General features: G+C 44.6%; 1 protein-coding gene across 2 annotated transcripts in view; it reads right to left on the bottom strand.

Moving 5' to 3' along the window:
- Positions 1 to 13,696, bottom strand: part of FLT1 (fms related receptor tyrosine kinase 1) — a 147,655-nt gene that overhangs the window by 40,891 nt on the left and 93,068 nt on the right. For both annotated transcript variants that reach the window (XM_044441355.1, XM_044441356.1), the window contains exons 16-17: positions 3,251 to 3,357; positions 749 to 884 (exon numbers count right to left, since the gene is read on the bottom strand). In XM_044441355.1, coding sequence (XP_044297290.1) covers positions 749 to 884; positions 3,251 to 3,357 — 243 coding nt within the window. The remainder of the gene's footprint in view (positions 1 to 748; positions 885 to 3,250; positions 3,358 to 13,696) is intronic.

The raw sequence follows: 13,696 nt of genomic DNA, 5'->3' as shown, positions 1-13,696 counted from the left end.
AAAGCTAAATGTAATCATTGCAAGCCCATGATACACATGCTTTGCAAGCACGTCGTGAAATAACTTACAATTTCATTAACAAAAGGATGTTTTTTAAATGTACACAAGTGAAGCCAAAATGGCTATTACAAGAAGAGAGCACACTTGCAGTTCATCTCCTACCATGAGTGTAGTCCTTTGCAATTGCCAAACACACTCATTCCCCAGCTGGGAGTGTGCTGTGCAACATGAATGGCAAGCCATCCACCGATCTCCTGCACAGGGAGGCCTGTCTATACATTGCTCTGTGAAGAATTCGCATCCTTCTGCTCCTCAGATCACCAGAATGCAAGCAATCTGTGCTCTTTGTGCACACTGACGCCCAGAACAGGAATTTGGCTGCTGGATCCCTCTATGGGAAGCACAGCTGCGCACGGCACTGGAGACTGAAATACTGCAGGAACAACACGCACCCAAGATGAGGTAGGCTGCTAACAGAGGGGCAAAAATCCTTTCCTGTATGGCCAAGTGTGTATACATTCAGATCTGGGCATACAGGAGGGGGAAGAAATCTGCCTAGCACAACATGTCCTTGAATTTCAGCCACTCTCCAACGCAGTTGCCATGCTTCTGTTGACTAGATTGTCCCCAGTGAGCTGCGGCAAACTAATATATTGTTCAAACTAATGAAACCATGCAACGCTAATGAAAATACCTCTGGCCTTTCCAACCAGTTCTACAGAACTGCAGGGAACAAAAGTCTTCTTACCCAATTTAAGCCTTTCCCGGGCGAATTCCCATTTGCTGGCCTCGTAAGGAAGCCGTTCACATTGTTCGTCTAAAGGGACTTCTTCAGGATCCATTATGATTGACAAATAATTTGTCTTGATTTCTGAAGAATGAGGCTAGAAAAACAAGTTTTAAAATTCCCAAGTCACTACAGCATGCACAGCAATAATTTTGCAAATTAATAATAATAATGTTTTGATTAATGATAATAACTTTAATATTTTGTAAAATTCTCAAGTCATTATGGCAGGTCCCGCAATCCTAAGCAAGTACTTCTGGAGTGGGCCAGGGAGGTGGTAAGGTAATGAGATACAACCTCTGGCCATATGACTGTACATTTCGTGCGCTGGAGCAGAGGCTGCTGAAGTTCTTATTTTACCATTGCCACATATTTTAATTCATTCCAAGCATATTTGCACCGCTTCCCCTCCTATACATATCGCATCCTTGTTCTCCTCAACTGAATCCATATGAAGATCTTCTTAGATAATAGCCATACGATAGAGATTAGACTTTGCACTTTCATTCAGGGATATTTTCAGAAAATGACTAACCACAGCCTCTAAAAATAGATTTGGCCAGCAACTATATACAAAAGAAAATCCTGGCATATGTAACAGATGAGTTCAGCTGTTGATCTTTGTGTGCTTTTTTTATAAATGCTAAATGTGGTTTAAAGTTGTGCAAGAGTTAGATGTAATCTGCAAGGCATTTGTAAGTAACATTTTGTGTACACATTTTTCAAATGTTCAAGAATTCTTACTTCCCTGTAGGCTCATGCCTACGCAATCTTATTTCCCCATAATCATTCCTAACTAGCAATTTAGAATCATTAGGCTGTTGGAGAGATTAAGGCTGCAATGCTATATGCGCTTACTTGGGAATAAGCCTAATTAAACTAAGAAAAAATATTTTTGAATGGAGAGGCACAAGGTCAGGTTGCCTAATGTTGATTCAGGAAAAAACTGACATATTATGCTAAAAGGGCACTTATCTTTCCAGGAAACATTCAGATAAAATAAGTCATAACCATTTACATAGCTGAATTTTGTTAATATCTGAAAAGGTAACTTGTAAATAGCCATTAACAATATTACTAGAGCTAGTGCTGAGGCACAACTGGGTACTGCCCATATTTAAAATGGAGGAAGCCAATCTTAGGATAAATGGATGAAAACCACTTTTCCCACTGTTAGGTGACCTCTCATGGTGAAAGCTGAAGCAATGCAGGAGAAACCTGCAGTCTTATGTGAATTCAGCAAGGAAGCTGCACACAATTCATCTCCACAGAACTGTGTGCAGTGCGATTTGCAAGATCAGAGTGGGCATCCAGTGTAAAGTTTTCCTCTGGCCCCTCTGCAGTGGTGAACATTTAGTGACAGTCTTACTGCTTCACCCCCTGCTGGGGGCTCTGGGGTCATTCCTTGGATGTGGCATTATTAACTTAGCCCATAGGTGGCAATTGGCAGAAATTCTTCCTGTCGGTGTGTTGCAGCAAAACCAACTGAGAGCATGAGGTCACCTTAAGGACTTCCACAGTTTTTGTGGAATGAACCTTCATAAGCAAATGACAGCTAGCTGGGGCTAGCAGAGGTCCGAAGCATCTGGAGGATGCCAGGATGAGGAGATCAGGTCTCCATCAGAAGTAAACAACCCAGTCTTCTACAGCTGTTTGGGAATATAAGCCCCAGTCAGCATGGCCAGGGATTCTGGGAATTTATTTTCCATTACTTATTTTTTGCTACATTTATACCCCTCCTTTCCTCCAAGGAGCCCTAAGTTGCATTTTATCCTCATAATAACCCTGCAAGGTAGGCTAGGCCAAGAGTTAGTGACTGGCTCAAAACTAATAAGTGTCCGCTATAGAAACTTGAACCAGGGTCTCCCCAGGGTCTACCTCAGTCACTACACCACCTGGCTTTCAACTCTCACTGGGAGCTGTAGTCCAAAGAATCTGGAAAGCATAAGGATTCCCATCTATTGCTGCTGTAGGTTCTTGCCTTGGGATGTGCAGGCCATAATAAATATATTAGAACAGTCTTCTGCAACCTGGAACCTTCCAGATGGATGCCAATTCCTATCCCCAGACAGCATGACCAATGCTCAGAGATGACAGCTGTTACAATTTAAAATGTCTGGAAATCTGTGTTAGATTGTCAACTATTGAAACTATTGTTGAGTTTTAACATTGTGTTTTTAGAATGTGTTATTTTAGCACTGTGATCCTCCTAGAGATGCCATAGGTAGAGTAAGCAGCATATAAATATTTTAAATAAATAAATAAACTGCAGGAAGATACATGTTTTATTTAGCAATGTGTGTCTAGAGGAGATGGCTAGTATTTCAATACTTCACAATGGCATCTTTGAATTCTGCTTATAGTGGAAAATGGAAGATTAGACTCCTTGCATGAAGCAGACCCCTGGAGCATTTAAACTGCTTCACGTGCCAGGTAGAAAATCCAGAGCAGCTTTGTCCTTACCCTTTTTAGCTTACGTATGAAGAGCGTCAAAAGAAGCCAGAAGAGCGTTGCTGCCACACAGGTGCAAGTCAAGGTTATTAGCTCCAAGTTCGAGCTTTCTGATCCTCCTGGAAAATTCAAGTCACAAACAGTTTCTGTTCTATTAATACGTTTTGGGTTTTTTTCTTAAAGATCTGGCATTCAACATATACTGAAGGAAAATGACGACAGTGCATATCATTTCATCTCAAGCTGATCCTGTGGAGTGGTGAAGTGTGCCTGCATTTTCTCAGTCTGCTCTGGGAACAATTATCTGTGGCTTAGTTACTTCACCATTAAATACACATCAGGATGAATCCAGGATCTTCCATCCAGAAATCAAAGGGACTTTCTGCAAGAAGAAGCAATGCACTCATGCATTGCCAAAAGAGAATTAAGATACCCTATGAGCTGAGCTGAGCTGAGCTGAGCTGAGCTGAGCTGAGCTGAGCTGAGCTGTGCTGTGCTGAGCTGAGCTGTGCTGTGCTGTGTGGGGGGAGAGGGATTCCCTGCCCCTCCCCTATTAGCAAAGAAACCTTCCAGTATCAGCTTCCCTCTCCTAACAAGAAGCTGACTCTCTGATTGGGATTCATAGATTCATAGAATAGTAGGGCTGAAAGAGGCCAGGGTCCAACCCACTGGGTCCAACCTCTCCTGGTAACTGGTTCCATTGTTGTATTGCTCTGACATGTACATAGTTGGGTCATTTAAAGATGGTCATGGAATAAGGACACAGAATAATCAATTCAAGTTGCACCAACCCAGATTCAGGCTGGACATCAAGAAAAGCTTCCTCACAGTCAGAGCAATACGACAGTGGAACCAGCTGCCTAGAGAGGCTGTGGGCTCTCCCACACTGGAGACATTCAAAAGAAACTGGACAGCCATCTGAGTGGGACCGTGTAACTCGGTGTCCTGCACCAGCAGGGGGTTGGACCCGATGGCCTTCATGGCCCCTTCCAACTCTACTATTCTATGATTCTATGATCTCATCCACAACTTTGTGGATGAGATCATAGAGCAACTTTCATAAAACTGAAAGCTTTAATTTTAAAACTTTAAGAGCAACTTTCCTAAAATTGACTCCCAGATAGCTAGGAAAACATTTAAAGGGTCCCACAGAAAGCAGGCAGCCAAGATCTCTGTTTTGCCCAGGGTCACTTCATGCATGGCACACCACCCACATTGTGATTGTGCAACAGTTCAGTGTAAACACTGTCCACTTGAAACAGTAATATGGGAAAGCAACAGCCACTTTCTTTCCCTTTGTGCAGGTCACTAAACTTTGGTGACATTTGGAGGTTCAGATCTCACCCTCACTGCATGAACTTTATAAACTTGTTTATCAGCCCTTGTACATAGAAATTTGCCTAAAAATGATGCCCAAAAATGGAGTAAGGATAGCCAGATAATTAGGGTTAATCAGAGCAACTACAGTAGGGATGTTGAGCTTCTTTCAGTGAAAGGCCAAATTTCAATTCAGAGAAGCAATGATGGGCTTCATTCCAGAGGATGGTGGGGCAAGACTGAAGAGTTGGAGCTGAAGGCAAAATGGGGTAATGCCAAAGTACCCCAAATGCCAGCTTATTGTCACTCAGAGTTCTTAGAGGCAGTAACTAAGCCTTAGGAGAAGAATTTCAAAACATCCAGAATGGAAAAACTGCATAAAAGCCAGAAAGAAACTTGGCAGAAAAAAGGACAGGGCCAGGGGAAGGGGCCTGGCCTTTTGGGGGACCCCAGTGGGCTAGGATTTGCCCTCCAGAGCTGGATTTCTGTACCCCTGAACAGCAGTATGGATGTATATTTTGTCTAGCCTTCTGGATCCAAAAGATTCCATTTCACCTACATTCTGCAACCCTGGCCAAATGGGAGAATGTATTGCCAGATTTATTGGCTTGGGACAGAAGCCAAGGTGGAAGCGAGCAATGCCCTACCAATGCCAGAAAAAAGAAAGTCTTGCAGTGCCAAATCTGGAATACTACACTGGTGCTCCATTCAATTTCTTGTAAAATGAACACAAGCCTCCTGAAACCATTGGTGGATGTATATAAACCAATAAGCAGTTACGATCAACTAGACACTTATGGGCTGCCTCAATGACAAACCTAAGTGCAGTTCTGAAAACTGGTTATCAGAGGCACCGGACTTGGGAATGCAGGCAAAACATAAATGCTATGGCTCCTCATCTGTCTTCTCCAAGGTCGGTGCTATGTCATCCAGAATTTGTGGCATATTCACAAAACAGTTGTTGCTGATAACACAAATATCTTGGCACTTAGTAAAGCCAATTAACAATCCATCAAGTGTTTCCAGAGTCTTGTACATCCATCCATTCCAGTCTCACTGCAGCCCAGTCCGCACTTCAAAGCAATGAAAAGTGGGGACACCTGAATGTCCCACAGACCTTTTGTGACACTTGCAAACCAGGGACAGGGTTTGCCTCTCCACCTGATGACCCAGAGAGAGAATCCATGACGTGCACACTGGGCAGCCACAGTGAACAGCCACTATGAACAGCGCGATTTCTCACTGTCAGCGCTTCCTGCATTTCATGATCCTCGGAGCTTACTGCTGGCTTTCCCTGTCTGCTCTGCTCTGCACTGCCTGGCCACCCTCCCCGTGCATCAGGTGCTGCCGCCTTGAGTTCCTTACAGGTGGAAGAAAGGGTGAGTATAAATGTAAATTAACTAATGATATTGAAGAGGACTCCAGAAAACCCACTACTGTAATGAATGAGTTAGTCTTTAGGAGACCACAAGACTGTTGTGTCTCTTGCACCTAGCATGCTTTCTCTGCTGCAAATGTTACGTTGTGCATAGTACCATCAGAAACCATAACTGTCAAAGTAAGATGCAATCACAGATCCATGGGCCAACCCGCCACATGCAAGAATACGCCTACTGACTGTTCAGGGATGCATCTAGTTAGCCATTTCTCACAGCTTAACATCACTACAAGTCCATGTCACTTTACATCTCTTGCTCCAAGAGGCCTTTATCAGCCAGATTTATACGACTGAAACAACTTGACCATACCCCTGCTCAGTTTCAGAAAAGCGAATCTTTCCGTATGTTTTGCTGTAAGACTTCAGGACAGACACTCAACCTGCATGCATTGATTGGCATTAGATAACTGAGCCTTCTTTGCTTCCCTCCTGCTTCCTGCCCAGAAGTTTTTGCCTGATAGCCTGAGTAGCCTGTGAATGCTAAAAAGGAAGTTCCTGATTCCTGTTAGTTTGTCTCTTAAGGTGCAGGGTAACATTATATCTTTTCTCCTTCTAAGTAATCAGTCACCAGTTGAGAGCACTTAGTTCAAATGTCCCTTCCTTTGTGTGAGATGCAGAGGAGGGCTGGTCCCATGCCCCCCAATGCGTTCAGCCATCCCTTCTCTCTTACAAACAGCTATTAAAGGGCGGGGGGGGGGGGGACCCAGGAAATTAATGGGTGTTTGTTCCAGATGGAATAGGCTGTACATGTTTCTTGATTTCTCCCTGGTTCTTTGTTCTGGGCCTAATGTGAACAGTGGGGCCAAACCTAATGTTACATGCACAGATTTCCTCTTCCCTCCCCTCTCTGCACCCCCCCCTCATTTTCTCTGGAAGGAAGTCCATCTCTCTGGAGCAGATTTGGGATGTGCACAGGACAGAGGGATGCAGTGGAAGGGGAAGTGATATCCATTCTGCTGGTGGAAGGGTGCTATTGGATGCAACCCACTGAACATCAGCCATCTCCCTCTTCCCCCTAGCCATTTAAACCCTCTGAAGTGGCCTGCAGGAGCTGTGCTTACAAGAGCATAAGAAAAGCCCTGCAGGATCAGATCAAGGGCCCATCTGGCCCAGCATTCTGTTCACACAGTGGCAAAGAAAGCAGTGGTCCAGCTAGGACATGGGTACAACAGTTCCGCCTGCCAAAGTCCACCAGCAACTGGTGTGCCCTTGCATGCTACCAACGATACCAGAGGAACTGCATATCCATCAAAAGGAGGTGCCATTGTTAGCCTTCTCTTCCATGAATCTTTCCAGTCTCAACTTAAAGCCATCCGGATTGATGGCCATCACTACCTCTTGTGGCAGTGAATTTCATAGTGCTGTGTGTAGATGTATCTGTCTTGCATCTTCTACCAATCAGCTTCTCATGATGATACTGGGGTCCATAATTATGGGAGAGGAGGAAAATGTCCCACTTTCCACTTTTCACACCATGCATAATTTCGAACATCTTTGCCATGCTTCCCATTACTCATCATTTTCCTAAGAGAAGCAATCCTGGTTGTTGTAACGAACTCTGATAGGGGAGCTGCTCCAGTCCCTTGATTGTTTTAGTTGCCCTTCTTTGCACTTTTTCCAACAATGTCATTTTTCAGGTGTGGTGGCCAGCACTGTACACAATACTTTAAGTATGGTCATATTAAAGATTTGTATAAGAGGAATATGATCTTGGAAATTTGATTTTCAATTCCTTTCCTAATTATGGCATTCCCTCCTAACATTTTACATTTTCATCAAGTGGTCCACCACATTCTCAAGACCCCTTTCTTGCTCTGTCAGCACTAGTTCAGATTCCATCAGCTTGAAGATGAGATTTTTTCCCCCCAGCATGCTAACTTTACACTTGCTTACACTGAACAGCATTTGCCGTTCTGATGCCCTTTTTCCCAGCTCAGAGAGATCCCACTGGAATTCCTCACAATCCCTTTTAAATGCTTTAAATAGTTTAGTATCGTCAGCAAACTTGGCTACTTTATTGCTCACTTCTAATTCCAGATCATTTATGAACAGGTTGAAAAGCACTGATCCTAATGCAGAACCTTGTGAGAATCTTGTCCTTACACTCCTGCACTGGGAGAAATTACCGTGCATTCTCAATGTTGGCTTTCAATTCTTTAATCAGTTCCTGATCCATAGGACAACATGTGTGCGCACACAGCCCTTATTCCATCACTGCCAGGTTTTCTCAAGAGTCTGTTGATGGACTTTATCAAAAGGCTTTTGGAAGAAAACAATGTCTATTTGATTGCTCTGTCCACGTGTAGTAGTGACAATCTCAAAGGATTCTACTGGATTAGCAAGACAGGGCTTACCCCTGCAGAAGCCATATTGCTTCTTTTAAAGCAGGGCTTGTCCTTCTATATGTTAACTGAATCTATCCTGAATAACACCTTCAAGCAATTTACGCAGAACCAACAGAAAGCAAACCAGCGTATAATTTTCCAGATCCCTTTTTAAAAATTGTCCTAGAGTGCGGGTACATGGCTAGAGAGTGATCTTAGGGACACGATGTACATATTGTATAAGAAAATCATCAATTGATTCTGAGGAGGAAGAGACAGAGCTGAGTAGATGAGTTGGCGATTTATAGGTTATTTACTGAAGATGCTCAGGGCAAAGAGAGAGAACCAGCCCTCTTTGGAAAAGGAGGGAGACATTTCAGAGTGGTGGGGAGGAGATGGAAGGGGTGTCCTTGGCACCAACAGGATATGACAGGCTAAACAAGTGGACCAATTTATAAGTGTCCAGCATTCCTGCAGTCTAGCCCTCAAGCAGCAGGGGCGCCCTTCAGGGCTGAATTCCTTCTGAAAGGAATGGAAGGAGGGGAAGTTTAAGTTTGGATCCAGCTCTTTACTTTGGCAATTGCTTCTCTCACATCTCAAAGAGAACTCTGCTTCTGTTTATATTGTTTCTTAACCTGTTACACTTTAATAAAATGATTGTGCTTCTAAAGTGTCACCTGTGCCTGCTGAAGATGAAAAGAGGGAGGGATAGACTCTCTCATGAAAATATGTAAGTTCAGGAAGGAGAACCAGTAAGGCCAGGATGTAGGCACCAGGCAGCCAGGGTCAAGACGCAGGGGCCAGGTTGAGGGGCAGGCCTGCACCTGGCTTAAAGGGCCACAGGCAGGAAGCGCATCTTTGAACAGTCCAAGGGCAGAAACCAGCAAGGCACTCAGCCTCAGGCAGAAACACAGTCCAAGAGCAGGCCAAGGGACAGATACCCATGAGACAGGCACAGAGAGGAGAGGACAAGGGTGGGAGGACCGGGGTGCAGGCAGGCACCTGGCAGGTCAGGGTCAGGCTGGACCTTTGGTCTGCAAAGCACAAGGGCTGCTCCTGAGCTACAGCCTCTCTCCTTGCAGTGCAGAACATGCCGTGAGCAGGGGCGGAACACAATGATCTGCACAATTCCTTCCAACTCTATGATTCAATGAAAGATATGGTGGGAAAGGGAGCAGCGTAAACAATAGAGACATTCTAAATCTGGAAGATATTAGGAACTACTGGAGTATACTGAGTCAGAATACTTGCACTAAAATATTCTCTCAGCATAACTCCTATAACACTTATAAAATACTTCTGAAAGGAAATACATTTTGTACTTTTTTGTGACGTGTCCTGAAATGCATGTGGCTTCTGTAAACACCCCTTCCATTCCTCTAACCCCGACACTCTCTTCGCAGTTTAACTTAGGATATAACAGCATCCAGGGAGACCACAAGAGAAAAGGGTTAAGCAGACTTAGCAAGGAGCATGATTTCCCAGGCACTCGCCATGCTGCGCAGCTTCCAGCTCAGCATCATTCCTGGCAAAGGAAAGAGGGATGATTAATGTCTTCCTTGTGGGGTCTTTGGCTAGCCCAAAGGTCTGTGATGCCTATTTTTAAGCGAGTCTACAAATGATTGTTCACGTTCTGAATTTCTTTCCGCGGTTCCATTCCTGACATTTAGTCATTTGGTCTCCAAGGCAGGATCTGCATAGTGATAACTGGATTCCTACCAATTGTCAAGTATTTAAATTAAACCCCATTCCTATTCCCTAGTGAAGAGCAGGAAAATAATAACACTTGTATAGAAATTTATGAAACAGTATAGCAGCCAACCTCAATTCCCAGTTATAGGAACACATGAAGCTTCTTAGTCTTTCTTTCAAGTATTCTTAAAAATTCTGCTCCTCATCCAAAAACACTCCTGGAGCAGCTTACATATAATCAGTAAAGCACGGGCTTGCAATCTAAAAAGGCACAGCACATAAAGAAAATGGGAAGAGGAGGGAAGAAGGAAAACCGAGTCTTTTAACAGGCTGCTTCCTGCTCTTAGCCCTTTCCGTACAGCCTGCTGGAATGGCTGGTGATGGAGGCAACTGAGGGACGAGGAACCTTCACAATGGTGACCCTTCCATAGGGCTACGGAAAGGCCCTGCTTTCCCGCTCATCTTCCTGCCCGTCCTGAGCTCAGTTGATTCTGAGCCAGAGTTACACAAGGGCTGAGTGGGTCGCAGCCCGGGGCCTCAGAATCTTGTGGGGTCTCAGCCTTCTGCCCAATTTTTTAAAAAATTAATTTTATTTCATTTGTAATGACAAAAATCAGGGGTATACCTAGGCAACATAGTATTTTCTAGACTAAAGGGGATAAAGAATGATCTACAGTCAACAATATCCCAAGATTTGTTGTCCAATCTAAGTATTCCCTGCATAGAAGTTAAACTACAACTTACTGATTTTAATGATAAAATTGATAAATTTGCATCCAAAAAGCTTGAAAGAAATTATTCTAATTTTGTATATAGTGTAATATTGCTCAGTCCTGGTTCAGCCCGTGAACCAGCTCTTTGCCCTTGCCCTTGTTCACCATCGTGAGCACTGGCAAACGGAAGTGCAAGATGGAACACAAGCAACTTAAACAGGAGAGCAGATGCAGATTCGTACCTACATCAAGAGCATGATGAGAAGGCCCAGGAGTCCCATGCATCTGCCCTGGGCAAGAACACTGGGCAAGCACTGCTCCGCCAGCGTGGTTTGCATTGCCGGCCCGGACACTGCCGCGTGCTCGGAAATGAGCTACACGTGTGAAGCACATCTACTGGTTTATCACTCTGCTCCCTCTCCCACGGAAGATCCGGTGCTGGTTAGGGCACGTATTTTATTTCATAGCGCCCCCACCAGAACAGGCTTTTATTCATACTCAGGTGTGTGATTGCTCACAACACGGACCAGGAGCTTTTCTGTAGTGGTATCGATCTTCTGAAGCACCCTGTCTCTGGAAATCTGCCCTGTACTTCCTTGCTTTTTCCCCATTGTATGCTGACATTACAATTTTGACAATTTTATTTTCATTCCCTTTGCTAATGATTCCCAATATGGAAGGGACTAGCAACTCTGCAAAATAAATTAAAACATGGAACTGTATTTCCTCATCTTCCCAGGCCTCTGCCCAACTGTGACTCTTAGACAAGGAGCACTGGCTAAAAGAGCCCAGCCACATCCTCCTCTTCATTCATCCCTTTTGATACAAAAATAGCACCTAGTTTTACCAGTAGAGACTAAACATTTTCTCTAAGGAAATAAAAAGTGCAGACAGTTTCCTTCCTGCTTGAATCACAAAACTGTTTGTCAGATATGTCAAACATAGGGACAATCGACGGGTGTTATCTCAGCTATTGGGATGACTCCTGAGCATGGAGTACAAGCTCCATCTTTGCAGTCATAGCGGCAAACTATTCACGTGGAATGTATTTATATGACCTAGTTGGCTCCCAGATATCAGTCCTCCCCAGCCTAGTGACCTTCGCTCAACCATTCCAGCTGGGAATCACAGGCACTGCCATCCCACAGACCAGGAGAGCGCCGGGCAAAGCTGCCATGTATCATGTGATGCACTCAACGCTTCCTTGAGAGTTGGCAACACATCCAGATTTGGGATTTGGGGTCTCCTTTTAAGGGTAACCCCCCTTCAAGGCAGTGGCTGTCTTTGGATGAGAGCCCCTTCCAACTTTGCTTTGGATGAGGGAACCAGAGCACTATGGTATAGTTGCTTTACTTACAAATACTGCACTAGGATAGAATATAATTCAAAGCACCTCTATGAGGTGCCAGATCTGCATCAGGCAGGGAGAGGGAGGGAGGCTGGATTCACAGGACATGATCCCCATGCCACTCACGGGTCACAATCTGGCCAGTGGCTGCTCTTCCACAAACGGCACGCTGGAAAGATCATTGCTTGTTCTCTCTTTTTATTTTATTTGAGGGAGGCAAAAATGTGCAAGTTGGTCATAATTTTTACTATTATTTATTTGCCAGTCTTTTGCAAGTGTGCATAAACAGCTACTCTAATGCTGGGAGAAGACCCTAATGCTGGGAACAATTGACGGAAAAAGAAGAAGGGGACAGCAGAGGATGAGGTGGCTGGATGGAGTCACTGAAGCAGTCAGCATGAGCCTAAGTGGACTCCGGGGGATGGTGGAGGACAGGAAGGCCTGGAGGAATGTTGTCCATGCAGTTGTGATGGGTCGGACACAACTCTGCAACTAGCAACAACAAATAAACAGCTATCCGATATGTGTACTGACAAGATGAAATTCCTGTTGGCTAATTACACTTGCAAGGGACCAAGAGAGGAGTAACAGTAAGGGAAAGGAGTAGCCCTGTAGCACAAGCCAGAAGTGGGGAATCAAAAGCAAAAGTGTGCCAACATCTGGGGGGCAGACTATCTCTCCCCCTCGGTGATGTTATCCTCTCATTTTTGAGGGCTGAATGGACACTCCTCAGTGCCTCCAGCATTTCAACACTTCTCTGGCTCTCCAGGGAGGGAAAAATAACCTTGACTTTTTGCAGCTCTTTTTTGGCACATGCATTGCCAGAATTACTAGTTTCCAGCTTTAAAAAACCTGCAGAACTATATGCAAATTTATTATCTGGGAGTTAAAGGGTGGTAAAATGTGCATAAATTATACCTGTGAAGTAAATGGAGGGGCAATTTGCACACCTGTATTAATTGCAGGTAGCGCAGTGGTTTAAACTGCTGTGCTGCTGGGCTGGTAGATTGAAAGGTCACCGGATCGAATCTGTACAATGGGGTGAGTTCCTGTTGCTCCGTCCCAGCTCCTGCCAACCTTGCAGTTTGAAAGTATGCAAATGCAAGAAGAGAAAAAGGTACCACTTCGCTGGGAAGATAACAGCATTCCATGCACTTTGGTGTTTAGTCATGCCGGCCACATGACCACAGAGACCGTCTGTGGACAAACGCTGGCTCCCTCGGCCAGGAAACGGAGATGAGCACTGCCCCCTAGAGTCAGGCATGACTGGACTTTAACGTCAAGGGGAAACCTTTGCCTTTATTAATTGCTCCATTACCACAATTTTAGAGAGCAGATCCCACTGAATTCACTGGGAGTCACTTCTGACTGAAGGCAGAGCTGAATTCAGCTCACTGGTTTGCACCAAACCTCGCCAGCTGAAGTGGACTATGTATTTTGAGTTTTGGGCTTGGCTTTTGCAGGTGATAAAGCAGCATGGTCATCTACTCCTCCAGTAAAACTAGGATGCATCACTCACTTTTTCCATGGGAGGAACAAGAAGAATGCTGCTGCTGCTGGGGGTGTTAGTATTGTCAATAGGACCTCAGCAGAGCCCAGACAGAGGCTGAGGGGAAGTGGATGAGT

The sequence above is a fragment of the Varanus komodoensis genome, unplaced genomic scaffold (genome assembly GCF_004798865.1).
Source record: "Varanus komodoensis strain SLA01 unplaced genomic scaffold, ASM479886v1 scaffold4, whole genome shotgun sequence".
NCBI classification, from domain to species: Eukaryota; Metazoa; Chordata; class Lepidosauria; order Squamata; family Varanidae; genus Varanus; species Varanus komodoensis.
This window is presented reverse-complemented; position numbering and strand designations above follow the sequence as displayed.